This window comes from Botrytis cinerea, chromosome 14 (assembly GCF_000143535.2).
Source record: "Botrytis cinerea B05.10 chromosome 14, complete sequence".
Classification (NCBI taxonomy): domain Eukaryota; kingdom Fungi; phylum Ascomycota; class Leotiomycetes; order Helotiales; family Sclerotiniaceae; genus Botrytis; species Botrytis cinerea.
Genome location: NC_037323.1, coordinates 1 through 19,652, shown reverse-complemented (window position 1 = coordinate 19,652; position 19,652 = coordinate 1). Strand labels below are relative to the sequence as shown.

Below are 19,652 nucleotides of genomic sequence, written 5' to 3'. Positions count from 1 at the left end.
AATAAAAAGATAAAAAAAAGGACGAGTATCTTTAATTGATTTTAGATTTTAAGGAATATAGCTAATATATAATTATCTATATTAAATATTTCAAATTTTCATTAAAAATATAAATTCTACTTGTATCGGAATATATAATTATATACTTAAACGAACTATATAATTCTTTTATTCTTTATAAAAAAGAGAAGAATTATATCTTATTTTAGATTATCCCAATTTATATCATTCATTTTGTATAGACTTTTTATAGTACTTTATTTAATGATTCGAATCCGATCTACTCTTTAAATGATAAGAAACAATTATTTTTATAAGAAAAAATTATTTTGTTTGAAAATTTATTTTATTTAAAAAATACTTTATAAAAGAAAATTATTTTGAAAGAAAAAAATGTTTTTATTTGAAAAATTATTTTTGTAAGATAAAAACATTTTATTAGAAAAAATATTTTATAGGAAAAAATTATTTTTATAAGATAAAAACATTTTATTAGAAAAAATATTTTATAGGAAAAAATTATTTTGTTTGAAAATTTATTTTATTTAAAAAATATTTTATAAAAGAAAATTATTTTGAAAGAAAAAAATATTTTTATTTGAAAAACTATTTTAATAGAAAAAAATTATTTTTGTAAGATAAAAATATTTTATTAAAAAAAATATTTTATAGAAAAAAATTATTTTTATAAAAAAAGAATATTTGATTAAGAAAAAATTATTTTAATAAGAAAAAAATATTTTTATTTGAAGAACTATTTTAATAAGAAAAAATCATTTTTGTAAGATAAAAATATTTTATTAGAAAAAATATTTCATAGGAAAAAATTATTTTTATTAGAAAAAATTATTTTTATAGAAAAACATTTTATTAGAAAAAATATTTTATAGGAAAAAATTATTTTTATAAAAAAAAATATTTTATTAAGAAAAAATTATTTTATTAAAAAAGTTTTTTTTTATGAAAATTTTATAGTGGAATCAAGATTCGAATTAAAAAGCCTTAATACTCTTTTTTCACTTAAAATATTGAATATGAAATGAATCGAATGTATTCATATTTTTTAACCTTATCAAAAATAAATATTCTATAATTCAAACTTACCAAATAATTATATTCTTCAAAATCTTTAAAATCTAAAAATTGTATATTTCACATTTCCAGCCTACGAAATACTTCTATTATTAAAAAAATCGAAAATCTTAAAATTATATATTTCATATTATTAGAAATCACATATATAAGCATGTATATAGTATATATTTGATATATATACATTATTATAAAGATTCTTTTTCTAAGTTTTCCCTTTAGAAATAGATATAATATATACAATATATACTTTACTAACTATTATTCCTAGGATTTTTTTAATGATCACCACCGGTGCTAATCAATTTCGACAAGGGGGTGGTGACCTAGCGAAAATCTTTTTAACTTCAATTTAAAGCTTTTTAAAGATTTGAAAAAAGAAATCAGTAAAAAATCAATTGAATTATGTTTATTTGAAATCAGAATTAAATGATTTCTAAAATTAAAGTTTTTATATTGAATTGAAATAATTTTAATTCTAATAAAATTGAAAAAAAGTTATAATAACTTATAAAAAATATGAGAATAATAATCTACAAAAAAGTATTAAAATAATTTAATTAGTTATTATCTTTTTTAATTTTGATTTAAAGTTTTTTAAATTTTTAATAAAAAATTAATAGAGATTCGATTGAATTATATTTATCAAAAATTAAAATTAAAATATTTTTAGTATTGAAGTTTTTATTTTAAATTGAAATAGATTAAATTTTAAAAGATTTAAAAGATTAAAGAACAGTTTTAATAATTTTTAAAGATAAAAAAGAATAATGATTAAATAAAAAGAAATAGAATAATTGGATAATTGAATCACCTAATTAAATTTCTTAAAATTATAATTGAAAAAAAAAGAATAATAACAAAAATATTAAAAGTAATAATAATAAAAATAAAAAAAGATTTATTTCAGGATTTTTATAATGATTTTGAATTTGAATAATATGAATTTTCAAAATAAGGATTATATATATATATATTATAATAGAATTACTTCAATATTTAAATAAGATAATATAAAATTATTATATTAATACTTGAGTAATTAATCAATACAATAATATAAGTAGGGTTGTTTTATATATAGTATAATATAACAGATTATATTATTAGATTATAATTTAGGGTTGTTCTATTGATGCAATTTAATATTAATTAATAATAATGTTTTATATAATATTATTTTCAATAAAAATTTTACAATTGGATTTAAGGGTATAAATTGATTATTCGACGTATTAATTTTTTATAATTTCTTTTAATAAGCTAATTGAATTAATATTTTTTTTGGAAATTTTTTATAACCCATATCGTTGTTTCACACCCGGAGGGTAACCCTAAGCAATATTATAATAATATGAACTATAGTACTATGTTGACTTTACCATCCTCATAGTGATATCAACAGGTCTATTCAAAGGCTTTTCTTGTGTGACCATTACCATCTTCTACTCTTTTATAATGTGTATTGATGGTCAAGACGCCTTTTGTATAAGGGGTAGGATTATATAAAGTCGAATAGTAATCGAAAGGAAAACACATTTCATATTGTATATTTCATACTGGAAAGCAAAACGCATACAGGGTTTTAAAGTTATTTTCCACACAAAGAACGTCCGACAGCGTAAAGCGCTCTGTGCATAAGGAAGGGGTATATAGAAGTTAGGATAAAGCATATCTACTAGATATTCTTACCAATTCCAGGTTTCGTTATATCTTGCTAAAAATATATCAGGCTGGCCGTCCCTCCTGCCCTCGACAATTTCGACAATCCCAGCAGCACTAGTCTCTGAGCTTTCCGCTCCCTGGTCTATCATGTTCTGTCTTTGCTTCTCGCCGGCCAAGTTTGTGACAACATACCCCGGACAGAAAGCCCAAACCTTCGCCCCCCAGCTCTTGTAATTCACAGACATGCACGCAGTCGCCATGTTCAGAGCCGCCTTAGACATGCGATATACCTCTTGCGTCGCTCCATAATACTGAAAATCTGGGTTTAGCCTCTCAAAAATGGAGCCCAAACATGAGCTAACGTTAATAATCCGAGGGTCCTTTGATTTCTGAAGAAGCGGTACCATAGCTTCAGTCAAGAGAAGGGGACTGATAGAATTGGTGTTAAGAGTCGTGATATAAGCGGCACGGCGATCGATATCATCTTGAGGGGTAACCCCAGCGTTGTTGACGAGTACATCGAGCACACCGAAATCGGTGGTGATCTTTGCCACAGCAGCCGCGATAGATTCGTCCTTTGTGATGTCGAGCTCGATCAGGCTGATCGTCCCCGCCGGTTTCCGAGCTTCAATCTCGGCGAGGGCTTTGCTACCTTTCTCAGCGCTACGGGCGGCGAGGATGATGTGGTTGTTAGGACTTGCGTTGGAGAGGGCGTAGGTGGTGTCAAAACCAATGCCCGCGTTTGCTCCTACTTTAGGGTCAGCGCATATCCAGACTCAAGATATTATTCTGGTCTTTCGTCAGGTAGATTTATTATACTCCTACAGGCATATAGATCTCACTGACCGGTAACAAGAATTATTCTTTTCGATTCCATAGCGTATTGGCGATAAGTGATAAACTTTGACTCTATGTGGAGTTGGGATGAGGCCAGTGATGAAGTTGAAGTACTTCGAATTCGATGCCAGTGCAAGTAATAGAACCGACAAAGCGGGTGCGAAAAGTACGGCTATATAAGCAAAAGAAAAGTACCCCTGGTATATAATTAATCATCCGTAATGTCATGCATTTCCACAATTTCAATTAGTTTGCATATCAAAGCAGGTGGTGTTCTAAGCTGTCACTCTGTTTTCGAAGCGAGGGCAACTCCGACATTAGTCTCAAAGTAGCAAGGCTGGTGCTGGATTCTCAATAATCACAAGTGTCCGGTACGCTAAGTGGAAGTCAGATTTCGCTCGATAATAAAGACCGAGCCCTCCGAGCAATGCACTTTGCTAAGAAACTACTGCCCATCATAAACAAATCGGATGTTATATCTAATGTCCGTTCCGATTATATAGTAATAGAAAGCTAAAACTGTGATAATGCCTACTTTATTATTAATCAACTGTAGAAGAGCAGTAGCGGGTGCACAGACTCATGCGACACTAAAGAAGAAAGTACAATTTCACACTGAAAAGAGCAGTTTTGATAATATAATTAAAATTTAAACTATTATTCAACTCATGGATTCGTCTTACCTCAGTTCTTATAGAGCTTTCATACGAGCCATCGAGGAAAAAAAATTTCAAGCTACAAATCCATAAGAGCTTCTTTCTTCTTTTTAACTACTATGATAATTTTGAAGTCCTATAAATTCATAAACTTCAAATCCTTTTGCCCCAACAACTATTACTATTATAATATAAAATCTAATTGTAATTTAGTATAATATTCTTAGGGGCCAGCCCCTAAGCCCCCGACCCTCGCTACGCTCAAGTTTATATTCTTATTATTAATATAAAGAACTTGATTTGCTTCTATAAATTAATAAAAAGTTTAATAAAACATGTTAATAGACTTTATTACTTACTTATCTAAAAATATTAAAATTTTAATATTATTATAATAATTGATTAATTGAACTAAAATATCTTTTGTTTTATTATAATATTCAAAATTCTATAAGAGTACCTAGGAACTTTATAACTTATTTTTAATAATTATATTCAATCAGAAAATAGAATTTACTATTAAATTCTAAGAATATATTTATGAGAATTTGAATATCATTATTTAACTTTTAATTGTCTATCATTCTAAAATTAATAATCAAATTGAAAAGATTAATACAATATTATATAAATTTTATTCAATAAACTCTTTATTAATAATATATAATTAAAAAATACACGAATTACTTTATTCTCTTTTTAATTATATATTTCACTATTATTTAAGCGTCAAGTTTATATTTAAGATGATCTATTAGTGACTCAATTATATTAATAAATCGGCTATTATTTTTATATACAAGTTTCGTCTATACGTAATCATACACTTTCTTCATTTAATAATATAATTTTATAAAAGCTGAGAGTAAGAAATTTAATTATATAGTTATTATAAAAATCTAATTGTTTATTAGAAACTCGAATTATTATAATAGTTATTAAAGGAATAGTTTTTTTTGTAACGAAAATTGTAACAATTTCGATTTCTCTTAGAATATAATAGAACTATTTAAATAAAATTAGAATTTTTGAATCTTGAATATTTTATCATTATTTAATATTCTATTTATTTTAGAAAATAACGATTGATTATTTAAATGTAAATATTAAAAAAAGATTAATTTTAATATATTTTGAAATAACCAATCTATTGATATAATCAAGCCACTGATAAACAATGTTATCTAGAATAATTGCTTTATTTTATTAAGTAAAAACAATTTCTTTATATTTATAATTAAATTAATTAGTACTAAAATCTAAAGTTTAAAGAATACTAATTCTTATCATTATTTATAATTAAATCTCGAGCGTAGCGAGGATCGGGGGCTTGAGGGACTGGCCCTCATAAAGATTAAGAAAATAAAAATAAAATTCTATATATCTTAAAAAAAAATAAAAATAAAAAAAAAGCTTCTATGAATCCACAGTCTGAAATTTTTTTTTCCCCGACGACTAGTATTTATAAGGATTTCTTTTATTTTTTATATTGATTTATTATTCTCAGAAAGTAATCATTTGATTAAGTATATATAGTAGACTTATTATTTCGAAAGCATTTGAAATACTTTATACTTTTATAAATTAATAATAATATAAATCGTTTTTAATATTGTATTTTGAATACAAGGGTGTTCTAATTTGAAATTCTTATTCTTTTGAATTTTAATAAGAATAATTTTATTTTGAATTTAATTATAACAATTGTAATTCTAATATTTTATATTTATAGAATTTTTATGTTTATAAGATTATTAGTTTCTTTTTGATATATATTAGATGAGTCTGTATAAGATAGAAGTGAGTATTAGAAAGTGATTATTTGATCATGTATAGATAGTAGATCTAGTATTTTAAAAGTATTCGAAACACTTTATACTTTTATAAGTTAGTAGTAAAGTAGATTATTGCTAATAACTATATTCTATATATAATAAATATATTTTTAAATGATATAATTTGCTATTGCTATTTATTAAAATTTCAGATCTCTATTAGAAAAGTATTATTTACTAAATAAACTAACTATAAAACACTATCGAAGAACCTATAAGCACTCAAGCAATATATAAAATTAATTTGCAATTTATATTATAGAGTTTTAAAACATTTGTTTTCTTTCTATTTATTAATTTATGGTTTATTTAAATTTAATTTAAAAAAGAGTTATGTTATTATGAAAATACTTAAAAATTAATGACTTTTTTATTAGAATAGAAAATGTTATTAAATTAAAATAAATTTACTTTAAAAACTTAGTAGTAAATATTGAGTCATGAGATATAACCATTACTCAGTTTGATAAAAGTATTCAAAAACCCTTACAGAATTATGAGATGTTTTTAGTACTTAAGCAACTATCTTTTTCCAATCTCAGAAAAGTAAGGGAAAAGGAGGGGGTGGTGTAGGGCAATATAAAGTAGTTCAAGGTAACAATAAGAAACCGATTGGTATTTCTACCGACGTCAAACCTAAATTGACGTGTCCTTGTATGCGATCCAACGCGAAAAGACCTCACAAATGGGCCAGCAAGGAATGTCGTCGCCTAGAGTATGCACTCACAGGAAAAAGCTCCGACCCTATAATCGGTACTTTTGTTCAGCGGGATATCTCCGAGACATATGACAGGGTGTGGAACAAGAAATTCAAAGATGATTGTGCAGAACGAAGAGCAAAGGGATGGTTGGTGGGATATATCCGGGAAGGGTCTGACAAGCAATGCTCAGATGCAATCGATCTCGATGCAATCTTAGCCATCATTGACCCTGATCTTCTCGGAAGGGATATTTTAATAGGCGTATACTCAATACTTGATATAATTAGTTTATTTATTATATAATTCTATATTGATAAATTCTAATGGGAATTTATTATTGTAAGTAGGGTTCATATTGATTTATCTTTTCTTTTTATTTAAGATTATAATATTATAATACTAAAGTAATCAAAAGGATATTTGAATAGTAATAATAGAACTAAAATTAGAAATTTAATATTTAATAAGATAATTAGAATCTTAGAATATAATATTAAGCTTATTCTAGAAATAGCTTTGAAATAAATATATATTAAATATCCTTGCGGTCAAAAAGTATTAAAACATTTTATTTATTTGATAAGAAATATAAAAATCATAGTAATATCTCAAATCAAGTAAACGACTAATCCTAACTCCTATACACCTGATATTAACGTTTTATCTGGTATTAACTCAAATTCAAGAGTTTTAGAATCTTTTATATATATATAATTATATTTTTATAATTCTAAAAAGAATTCTAATTTAATAATGATTTTTTTATTTTGCTAATATTCTTTCTAACTCCTATATATCTGGTATTAATGTTTTATCTGGTATTATTATAGCGGAATCAGGGTTAGGATTAAAAAGCCTTAACACCCTTTTCTCGCTTAAATTACCGAATATGGAATGGATCGAGCGCATTGACATTTATTGACCCCATCAAAAAAAAAATTTCACAGCTCGGGCTTGCGAAATAATTGCGCCCTTCAAAACCTTCAAAATCTCACAATTCTATATTTCTCGTCTCCGGCCTGCGAAATGCGTTCACTATTGAAAAAATCGAAAATCTCAAAATTATGTATTTCACGTCTCCGGCCTGTGAAATGCCTCTACCACATTAATGATTGTCACATTTTGAAAATTCTAAAAATTATGTATTTCACGTCTCCGACCTGTGAAATGCCTCTACCACATTAATAATTGTCACATTTTGAAAATTCTCAAAATTATGTATTTCTCGTTCCTGGCCTGCGAAATGCCCTCTGCCTTTCAAATTTTGAAAATTTGAATAATCTTATTTCACGATCCGGGCTCGAAAAATAAATTGCACGCTTTCAAAATTGATTAAAGTTATCACAATATAATTATTTATTTCCTTTTGCTTTTCGCTTTTCTTTTATTTAGTTTAGTTTCTAATTTCCAATCTGAAAAGAAAACTCATTGAACTTATTACAATCACAATGCGACGCATCAATATTGATGGAAATGGTCAGCGAGATGTTGCTACAAATCAAGATTTGGCAGACATGTTCAATGCAATATGCTGGTCAATTAATCAAAAGGCGCCTGGTCTACTTATATTGTCGGAGCGAATCAACTTTGAAGAGCTCGCTGCATTTGTTAGCCACGCTGGCTCGTTGATTGTTGGGATCTCGTCAAATCGCATTTACCACTTTCGAATCACTGCATTTCAATCCGATGAGGCCGCAGATCGCAATCGAGTAAATAATGCAGAGAGAGCTTTACACGCTTTGAAAAACGCATTTTAATTTGCAATATTATAGCGGAATCAGGGTTAGGATTAAAAAGCCTTAACACCCTTTTCTCGCTTAAATTACCGAATATGGAATGGATCGAGCGCATTGACATTTATTGACCCCATCAAAAAAAAATATTTCACAGCTCGGGCTTGCGAAATAATTGCACCCTTCAAAATCTTCAAACTCTCAAAATTCTATATTTCTCGTCTTTGGCCTGTGAAATGCATCTACTATTGGAAAAATAGAAAATCTCAAAATTATGTATTTCACGTCTCCGGCCTGTGAAATGCATCTACTATTGGAAAAATCGAAAATCTCAAAATTCTCGAAAATCTCAAAATTATGTATTTCACGTCTCCGGCCTGTGAAATGCGTCTACTATTGAAAAAATCGAAAATCTCAAAATTATGTATTTCACGTCTCCGGCCTGTGAAATGCGTCTACTATTGGAAAAATCGAAAATCTCAAAATTCTCAAAATTATGAAAGTTATGTATTTCTCGTCTCCGGCCTGTGAAATGCCTCTACCATATTAATAATCGTCACATTTTGAAAATTCTCAAAATTATGTATTTCACGTCTCCGGCCTGTGAAATGCATCTACTATTGAAAAAATCGAAAATCTCAAAATTCTACATTTCACATCCCCGGCCTGTGAAATACGTCTACTATTGGAAAAATCGAAAATCTCAAAATTCTACATTTCACGTCCCCGGCCTGTGAAATGCATCTACTATTGGAAAAATCGAAAATCTCAAAATTCTCGAAAATCTCAAAATTATGTATTTCACGTCTCCGGCCTGTGAAATGCGTCTACTATTGAAAAAATCGAAAATCTCAAAATTATGTATTTCACGTCTCCGGCCTGTGAAATGCGTCTACTATTGGAAAAATCGAAAATCTCAAAATTATGTATTTCACGTCTCCGGCCTGTGAAATGCGTCTACTATTGGAAAAATCGAAAATCTCAAAATTATGTATTTCACGTCTCCGGCCTGTGAAATGCGTCTACTATTGGAAAAATCGAAAATCTCAAAATTCTCAAAATTATGAAAGTTATGTATTTCACGTCTCCGGCCTGTGAAATGCCTCTACCATATTAATAATTGTCACATTTTGAAAATTCTCAAAATTCTCAAAATTATGTATTTCTCGTCTCCGGCCTGTGAAATGCCTCTACCATATTAATAATTGTCACATTTTGAAAATTCTAAAAATTATGTACTTCACATCTCCGGCCTGCGAAATGCCTCCTGCCTTTCAAATTTCGAAAACTTGAATGATCTTATTTCACGATCCGGGCTCGAAAAATAAATTGCACGCTTTCGAAATTGATTAAAGTTATCACAATATAATTATTTATTTCCTTTTGCCTTTCGCTTTTCTTTTATTTAGTTTAGTTTCCAATTTCCAATCTGAAAAGAAAACTCATTGAACTTATTACAATCACAATGCGACGCATCAATATTGATCGAAATGGTTAGCGAGATGTTGCTACAAATCAAGATTTGGCAGACATGTTCAATGCAATGTGCTGGTCAATTAATCAAAAAGCGCCTGGTCTACTTGTATTGTCGGAGCGAATCAACTTTGAAGAGCTCGCTGCATTTGTTAGCTCTGCTGGCTCATTGATTGTTGGGATCTCGTCAAATCGCATTTACCACTTTCGAATCACTGCATTTCAATCCGATGAGGCAGCAGATCGCAATCGAGTAAATAATGCAGAGAGAGCTTTGCACGCTTTGAAAAACGCATTTCAATTTGCAACCACGATTACCATTCACAATCAGAGCGTTTATCAATATTTCCCATATGTTGATAATAAAGAAGGGCGTGGCATCGATAGCAGCCGGTTCGCTTTGAACTTTAGCGATAGGATCGTTCAGGAGATTCGATGCGCTTTTATGAATGGGGATTTGCATTGCTCTGCGTTTGATAATAATGATCATGAGGTGGAAGGTGTTATTAATTTAATTAGAGGGAGTCTTGTATCTGATATCATAGATTATTTTGATGGGACGAATGTCATGGAGCGGTTGGCACAATATAATGGATGTCCAGGCTGCAGTTATTTATTTTCTTTTTGATTTTTTTCTGGTGCGATCAGGAGAGCATCGCTTGATTTGTCACAGAGGAAAAGGGGAGGAGTGTGCGTGATAGATATTGCAAGAGAATGAGAATTATTGAGCTTCGTTTAGGAACAATATTTTAAAACACCAGAATATAAAGATCTTTAATTTTCTTTCGAATTTATTTCAAAACCTCAAAGTTCAATTCAGCACATCCTCTAGATTCAAGATTGCCTTCAACGCTTCAAAATTTACTACTACTTTCACCTTTTCTTTATACTATTTTATTGATAGTTCCTGCTTTTGAGAATGGAAAATTTCCTTACAAAAGCTTTAAGTCCAACAGGAGCACGTCGACTTTACTGGCTTGCAATATCGCCATGCACTAAACAAGAGTTCTGGTTAGTTATATCACGATTCAATTATTTTTACTTTTATTTAAAACGCGGGTCGAAAAAGCTAATATAGGAAAGGGATCATATAAATGGAATTAAGCTCTGGTCGCCTGAAGAACCGAATAGTGAAAATCTGTTTTATGATATTTTTTCGATCGAGATGTATTTGAAAGCTGTGAAGCCAGGTATGTACAAATTGGTATTGTAGCTCTTTATTTACTAATGAAGCATTCAATAGAAAGTAAATGGGTTGAGCTGCCACCCGAGGATTTTTATATTGGAATTGCTCATTTATTTGGTAAGGAATCTTAGATGCTTCAAGTTTACATTTGATCTTCAAATTGCGCCCTCTTTCAAGTGCACATTTGCTAATATTGAGCTGCCTAGGGGAGGATGAGCTTTTTGAGGAGGATGAGCTTTTTGAGGAGGATGAGCCTTTTGAGGAGAATGAGCTTTTTGATTTTTAATAAATTGGTTTGAGTGGGTAGTGTAGGTGTGAATTATTCGACTATTGGAAGGGCGATATTCTTAATGCGATGGGGCTTTTTGGAAATGTTAAGCCCGGCTTGAAATTTAATTTTGGTTGTGAGATTAACTTAATCGTTTGAATGGCATTCAAATTGCTTTGTGCAAAGGGAGTTAATTGCTTCGGTTTCCTTCAGCTCATCCAACATGAGGGTGTGTCAAATAAAAAGTTTTTGATATTCTATCTTGCAGTGTTAATTCAATTATTGAATGATTAAATTTCGGTTGAAGTTTGATTCGGCTTTGATCTATTGAGCTCGGTTCGATAATAGGTAATGTATGCGATTGCATCACCGATAGCACTTACGCTCGCTCTCTACTTAGCAAGCAATATAAATTCCTTACTATCAATATTTTTATTCAGTTTGATTGATTATATGATTTTAATCACTATTTATTTGCTCGTCAAAATAATATTTATTTTATTTCAATTAGTAAAATGAGCTAATGGAGTCGCAATGGGTTCTAAATTTGATAAATCAAAAAGGTCAAAAAAGGTCAAGGAAGAAGAAAAAAAGTGGGCTGAGCGTGTATTCTATAAAGGTGGGTGCACTCAATTGAAAGAGCGTGCAAGCTTGATTCAATTTTTTCAGTTTCGATCAAGCTCTCAATCTAAATGCAAAAGCTCAACCTCTCTCCTTCCACAATGTAGGTTGAACCCTCTATTTTATTTTAATCAATACATTTTCAAGCATCTTACTTTAAGCTTCCAAGCTATATTGCGATTTTGCGCTTTCCCTCGAGGTGAATCAAAACTGTCACTAAATAAGCATGTCTGAAGAGTCTAAAACGCAATCGCCCCCGTCTAACTTATTAAAGAATATATTATCAGCTTGTTATAAGTTTTGGAAAAGAAGTGAGGTCTTTTTATTACTTGCTAGTGAATCAATGCCTTTACTAACATCTTCAAGATAAGCAGCCTCACTTCAATCACCCAAAACAAATCATTCACTACCCGACTAAAGGATTGGCTTCGGAATACTGGGTTTGGTACATTGAACGTTGGATCTCAGAACGACAACCAAAAGTCAAGCGCTCCATTCGTTATACAAACCCTTTCAGTAGCAGCGATCCAAAGGCTCACGAATCGCCAATCCAATATTCCTTACTTTCCCAAATCGATGCTTTAGCCAATGCAATTCAGATTTCCTCGACCGCTTATAAATCTCTCTATCACACTCCAACTCAATTCTCAAATTCATCCCTTCAAGAAAGTTGCACTAGGGTTGATGCCTCAAGCACACTATCGAAGCAAGTTCCCTCTATAAATCCAAAGCCAGCTGGCTTCATTGATTTGATTATTAACTCACAAGCAAAAAACAACTCCTCAACTGTATTTGAAGTTCATAAATCAAAAAAGGAAATTTTAAAAGATAAGGAAAAGACGCAAATTGATAAAATAAAAAGCGAGCAAAAAACTACATTCAAAATCCAAAAACATTGCAAAATCGATCAAAAAAGAAAAAAGCAACAAATTCAATCTCGAAAATTTATCTCCTCAAGAAAAAAAGGGCCAATTGCAAAAGGCGGCGAGAAACAAATACGGGAAATTGTTAATCGAAATATTCCATCAAAAGCTCTCACTCGAACTCGCGATTGTTTAATTGATAAAAAAAAAAGAGTTCTTGAAAGCAAAGCAGCATTTCGGTTAAGAAAGCTCGAGCTTGAAAAAGAGGAGAGGGAGAGCAAGTGGGTAGCAAGCATTTGGCGCGAGGAACAAAAGCAATTGCATGCAGAATCGTTCTTGAATTAACGCAATTCGAAACGCTTTAGAGATTGCACTTTAATCTTTATCAATTGGAAAATGCCTTTGAGCGCTCTAGCTCCAAATGACGAGCTTCCATATCCAATGGAAAAAAGCTCTGAAAAACGACCCTTGACCCCAAGCGCAACTCAACAATCGCGAAAGAGACATTCAATTCCAAACTCAACATCAATTGCAATTTCAAAGGAAGGAGCAGATAATTGTTTTTTAAATTCTTTAAATGATCATGAGAGCGATCTCCACTCTAATAAAGTCAATAATCCACAACCTCAAGCTTTGAAAATTCAAAGCAGTCGAGATGAATTTGCTAGATTGGATTCGCTGCCTCAAAATGTGAGAGGTGCAATTTTCGAAAGAGGGCAGCGGAATCAACAATACTCAAGCGAAAAGAGTAGCGCGAATCAATCAATCCTTGAAGAAGATCACAATAAGTTGATGGATGATGCAGCTAATGAATATAGTAGCAATTGCGATTGGGATAGTAGCAGCAATGTCGAAGAAGGTCGCTCACAAATTGGAAAAGCTTTTAACCCCTTTCAAACCCCACCACTCACTCTCGCAAATCTTAATTCCTTTCAATTTTCCTCAATCCAAGATCGAAATCCCTACTCACAAAAGAGTTCCATCAGAGTAGGTGAAGAAGATTTTTCCCTTTATTCATTTGAGCGCTGCTCGCTCAGGTTTTTTGATATTTCTCGAGCCGGGCTCGAAAAATACATTTTTATCAATTGCAAGCGATTATCGTTTCAAAGTTTAAATTGAAGCTAATGTTTGTTATATATTTTAAGCGGAATTATCAATCCCCATTGCATCAAGCGGAATTGCTTCAGGCTCAATTACTTCAATCGCAATTGAACCCCGCTTCAAGGCTCACTCCTGAAGCTTTAAATTTCGAAGGGATTCCTGATGCAGCAGATATTGAAGGGAGCTTTGAAATTGATACAAGCAATCAGAATGGCTCCCCTTATTTCGAGCGCTATTCTGAGAGCAGCAATCCATTGCCAACTATTGAGATTCGAAAGGCATTGTCTGATGCGGATTTTGCTTTTGACGAAGAGTACTACTCCACTGATGATGATGAAATAGAAGTTAGCAATGAGGAGGCAAGGGAGGCAGCGCAAGAGTTAATTGATCTTGGAAATCAAATTGAAGTGGGAAGTGAAGTGGATAGCGATCCTTTTGGTGAAATATCTGATCCTTACTCTTTCAATGCGTTCGATCACTTCTGTGCTCACTTTAGAAATGGATTTTTTTGTGAGGAAGTTGAACATGAAAAGATATTTCAAAAGCATCATGAGGAAATGTTTAGGAGCGGCCAATCTCACTCCAATCATTGCATCAACCTTCGTCAATTTGCAATTGAAAGAAATCCATATCGGGAGCAAAACGAGATTCCAAATTATCTCGGCAAAAGGCACCTTCAACGTGGAAAGGAGATATTCACAACATCAAATTTGCCACGTCAAACTTCAAGCAATCATTCCCTGATGGTGGATCACTTAAGTGAAAGGCAACTTCGCACTATCTATGAAGGCACCTATCATCTTTCGCGTATACAAAGCAATCAAGGTTTTGGAGTTACTGATCGCTCTTTTGAACGAGCCGAATCAGTTGCAGAGCCCCTCAGCGATGACGAATATTGCATTGATTCAACTCGCACCAAGCCCCCTACATTGTGCATGTTGAATCATGAGCTTGAGGTTTCAGCAGAGCAAACCCCTACAATTACTGTAGATATTGATAGTATGTGTGGGGAATTCAAAAGTTTAGCTGCGATTAAAACTGGGTGGATTTACTACCCTTATACGAATGCTCCATTAACAGGTCGCACCCATGGCGTTTACATCAAAATTCCCTACAATTTGCCCTTTGATTCAGATGATCACTATTTAGCAATTGCTGATTTGAACCCCTTTCGATTCGATGCAGAGCACGCTTTGTTGCTCTCCCCGGAAAAGATTCCTCATATTTTTTTCGGCAAACTTCACGATTGGAGCTCCATCAATATCTACCTGCTTTTCCCCAACATCTTCTTTCACCGAAGGAAGGGCCTGAAGAAATCTCAGGAAAAGCACATTTCTATTTACCTTAGTGACGATCAACGCAAAATCCTACACGAGGAGGTGATCCACCCTGCAATGAGCTTCGCCTTTGATCATCACACGTCGGAATCTATACCCTCTCACTGGGAAACCATGAAAGCTCACGCAAATGCGCACGGCACAGAGCAAAATCGCCTTCGCGGGTCTCAATCTCGCTTTCAATCACTTGGCTATCGAATTAATCCAAATCAAAGCGATCAATTTGATACCTTTACTCGCGAGTGCTATCGCTTAATTGAAGCATTGGAATTAGTTGATTTTTACGGCTTGCGATTATATTTCAATGGAAAGGGCTTTAAAGATTCGGAACGTCAACCTTCATTCTCTCAATTGCACGAAACCTGGGGCGCGCGATGGAGCAAGCAGTTCAATAATGCCTTTATTCCAATGGATCGCTGCTGGTTGGACCTTGGGCGGCAGTTCACACCGGTGAAGAATAGCAATTTTGATGAGCTCACTATGCTTTGGAAGCCATGCTGCATCAAGAAATATTACGATGAGCGAGCCACAAAATGTAAAACCCGCTCCACGCTTCCTTTGGAAATATTCAACCTCGGTGGCTGCCGGGATATTATTTCTGCTACCATGACTGCACGGAAAGGGTCCAAGCAAGCTGTTGGTGGAGCTTGCTACAGTCAATTTTACACCAGATCAAAAATGCACTTTGTCACTTCCACTGTCGAAGTCTTTCAAAGTAGGGATATTGATGCTTTAGCATATGGATCAGCGCAATTGAAAGCTGTTGGCAGCGCTGGAAAAAGTAAAATGCCCACATTTCAAAATGCTGCTGATGCTTACATCAATGGAGTCAACCGCACAGATCTTGGAATTGATGAAATTGAGAAAACCTCCTGCGAACCTCGAGAGGAGCATCGAATTCGCGCTGATATTTGCTTTTCCTTATTGCGAGAATTGGCTGATCAAGAGAAAAGTGAATGGGGTAGTGAAAATTCACAAGGGAGCGTTAGCGGGATGGGGGGTGAGAATTTCGCAAATGATCTTACATTCAATAGTGAAAGTCTTGCGAGAAGTGCAAATTCAAGTGAAGGGGGCGGTTCGCAGAATGGCATTAGGGATTGGGAAATCAATTTTCTTGCACCTAGCGATGCTCGCTACTCTAGCTCAATTCCACTCCGCGCAAAGGAAACTATGTACGAAGCTAAATTGCGAAGCGAATATTTCAGAGTGCAACGAGGGAATTTCCCCAATCAACATTCTATCGCTCGCCACCTCCCTTTTTGGATTGTTCAATCTCCCATCTTTGCCTCATTTCTGCGCTCAAATGTTAATAAAGCCTTGATGGGATTCGAGCATGTTTTATCAACCTTGAATCACGAAGTTGTGAAACAATCAGCGACAGCTACTGCATTGATGTTCTTGGAACTGATTCGAAATAGCGTTTTGTGTAAAAATATTAAGGGCGCTCCACATCTTTATCAGAATCATTGGAATCGCAGGGAGTCCAATCAAATCATTAATCGCAGAGAGGGGCTTGCTTTAAATCAACAATTTTATGGAATGGGAATGGAGCGGCAAATGATGAAGTTTGGGTACGCATACTTTTGCCCCAAAGTGGATTTCAGAGCATTTCGCATCCTAGATTCATTCAGCAAAGGGTTTTTTCCCGAGCGGCCAGATTTTGTCAAGGCTCTTGCGAAAAAGAGATTGCATGCATTTAAGGTCTGGGAGGTTGATTCGATAATTGATCAAATTCAAGAGTGGTTTGAATCCATTTCCCCTAGCGATTCTCTCGCTTGGCGCCAGCATCAAGCCATCTTGGAATTTTGCACAGGGCTGATGATGATCGCCTATCGATGCGATGTTTGGGCGCAGCTGGATAGCAATAAAACTTTAAAACACCACTCCCATTCCATTTTGGAAAAGCTCATCTCGGGGCAAGTGTCCATAACATTTGATAATATTACTCAGTATGTTAGGGACCTTCCCGAGTGCCCTTCCAGCCCAGATTTGCATACTAGCAATGCTATATTTCACAAGGGAAATTTTTTGCACGTTCTCGATTATCTCTTTGGCATTAATGATGATTGGGTTGAGCCGAGTGGAAAGGTTCGAAAGCGCGATCATTGGAAGAATAAGCCCTTTCGCATAGCGTATCGAAGGGTTTTTAGATTGATTGGAGAGAGGCTAGGTCGCGAAGCGCAAAGCGATTGGCAATATCAATTCTATTGTGTAGTTCACGCTACCAATCCATTACTACCAAACCCTGATACTACTCAATTGCTTTCTCGAAAAAAGAATAATAAAGGGTACTCTTGGTTGGCTTGGAATTGGGTTGAAGATTTTCCACCTGCCGCGTGCAAATCTGGCCCAATCTCAGTTCAAGTTTTGATGCAACAGACTTCGTATCATCGCGGGCCCAAGGTCACTCACTGCAATCCTACAAAGAGCAATTCCAATTCCCATTTCAGAGGGGTCCCTCCCAAGCTCACTTTTGAAACGGAGTTTCTCCCCTACCCTTTGACGGATATGGATCGCATTATGAAAGCAAAGTGGGTTGCAAAATTGGACAGCCCTTAATAAAATTTTCAATAGGATTTCGGGACAGATTTTGAAAAAAAAAATTGTAAAAGGTACTCTTAGATAAAGTTGCGATTGCTTTAGCATAAATTGAATTAGTATAAAGGAGCAATGTGTTTTTCCTTTCTATAAAAAGAATTCCGCGAGCTTTGCACAAGGGAAGCTTCACCTGCAGCCCCCCACCATTTTTGCATTTCTCAAGCCGGGCTCGAAAAATGATTTGCCTCACTATAGCTGCAGGCCCCGCACAGAAAATCAACTAGCACATATACAATTCATATCGTTATAAAGATAAATAAAAACAAATTAGAAAATATATATAATTACTATTTCATTAATTCCAAACCCTTCCTCCCTTCTATATTGCTCACACAAAAATTAAGCTGCCGGCTCCTACCTCATCACTCACCCCTCGATTCGTTTGGAGCGCCATCAGCCCTTTCTTCATCATTGCTACAATTCCATTCTTTATGGACCTCATCAATCGCTCCTTCAGAATCCAAAAAATCAAAATTGAATCCCCCACTACCAATGTATTGTGATATTGATTCAGTTTCGCCCCAATCAATTGATACATTAGATTCATTTATGGGCTGGAGTGCATTGTTATGTGATAGGGGTGCACTATCAAAGCCCAATGTTGCATTTGAAGGGTTTGGATTTGGTTCGAAGTTATTGAAAAGACCAAATGGAGTGAGATCTGATATCGAGTCGATTATTGGAGGCTGCAATTGATCTGAGGATTGCAATTGATCAAAGAGTTGCAATTGATCAGAGGGCTGCTGTTGATTAACAGAGTGCTGATCGAAGGGCCGTTGCTGATTTAAGTCGGGGGCTGCGCTCATTAATATTTCTGAAAGTTCAGCATTGGACAGCTGATTCCAGGCTGGCGATAAATTAAAGTCAGGTGTGAGGTCTCGAAAATCTCTCCCTGATAAATCAGCAACTCTTAAGCCGCTATTGCTTAAATGCTGACTTTCCGATATCGCACAGGAGGCACTCCCTTTCCCTTTCCATCTAGAATTTTCCCCCTCTTGCAACAAATTCCCTTGCAACAAATCACTATGAAAAAAATTCCCTTCATATCCCATACCATCCAGCCAATCGCCTCCTAGTATAGCATCTATCCTCTATAAACCTCCCCTCCTTCCCCTGCATCGTTAACCCCTTCAAAACCCCTCAATTCATTGCCCCCTACATCAATTTTCTTTGCATCCTTCACACTGATAGCTTTAGGATATATTGCGCCATCGCCATCAAGTTGATTCGTGACATCGGGTGCTCTTATACGCGTCAGAGCACTGTTGACGAAATCATCGCAACTTTTTTTCGAGTTATTGACGTTGGTGCGACGATATTGCAAATCATCCTTTTCTCTATCAGCATACAAGTGATGCTTTAGCCATGATTGATGAGCGCCCGATTTTTTCATAGATTTCAATTGAATTCCGATCGGGCCCATTGATTTAAAATCGCTTCCTCAATTCGAAAACCAGAATGACCGCAGAGTAAACGCCCTGCATGATATATTGGTTTTCCGTCGGGGCCATTGAACGGCTCCCCAACGTGAGGAAGCACCTTGCGCAATTTCATATTTTTCGTAAAGGGCCATTGCAATAAGGAGCCCTCCCACTTTTTAATAATTCCAATGCTCTCCGCCAAAAAGAAAATCCCCAAGACGTAATCGGAAACTATCTCCTTGGCGTATTGACCATCCTTCAATCG

The 19,652-nt window shown here is 33.7% G+C and overlaps 1 protein-coding gene across 1 annotated transcript; it reads right to left on the bottom strand.

Annotated features, from left to right (window-relative positions):
• Positions 1-2,632: 2,632 nt before the first annotated feature.
• BCIN_14g00010 (hypothetical protein) lies at positions 2,633-3,717 on the bottom strand. The gene is made up of 2 exons (XM_001545254.2): positions 3,604-3,717; positions 2,633-3,505 (listed from the first exon to the last, which is right to left on the bottom strand). Exons 1-2 carry the CDS (start codon positions 3,632-3,634, stop codon positions 2,781-2,783), a joined length of 756 nt encoding a protein of 251 aa, XP_001545304.1. The 5' UTR covers positions 3,635-3,717; the 3' UTR covers positions 2,633-2,780.
• Between the last annotated feature and the right edge of the window lie 15,935 nt (positions 3,718-19,652).

Excerpts from the sequence above, each read along its gene's own strand:
- BCIN_14g00010 (XM_001545254.2), bottom strand. The coding sequence starts at position 3,634 with ATGGAATCGAAAAGAATAATTCTTGTTACCG. Across the intron at positions 3,506-3,603 it reads AAGAATAATTCTTGTTACCG|GAGCAAACGCGGGCATTGGT; the intron begins GTCAGTGAGATC and ends ACCCTAAAGTAG.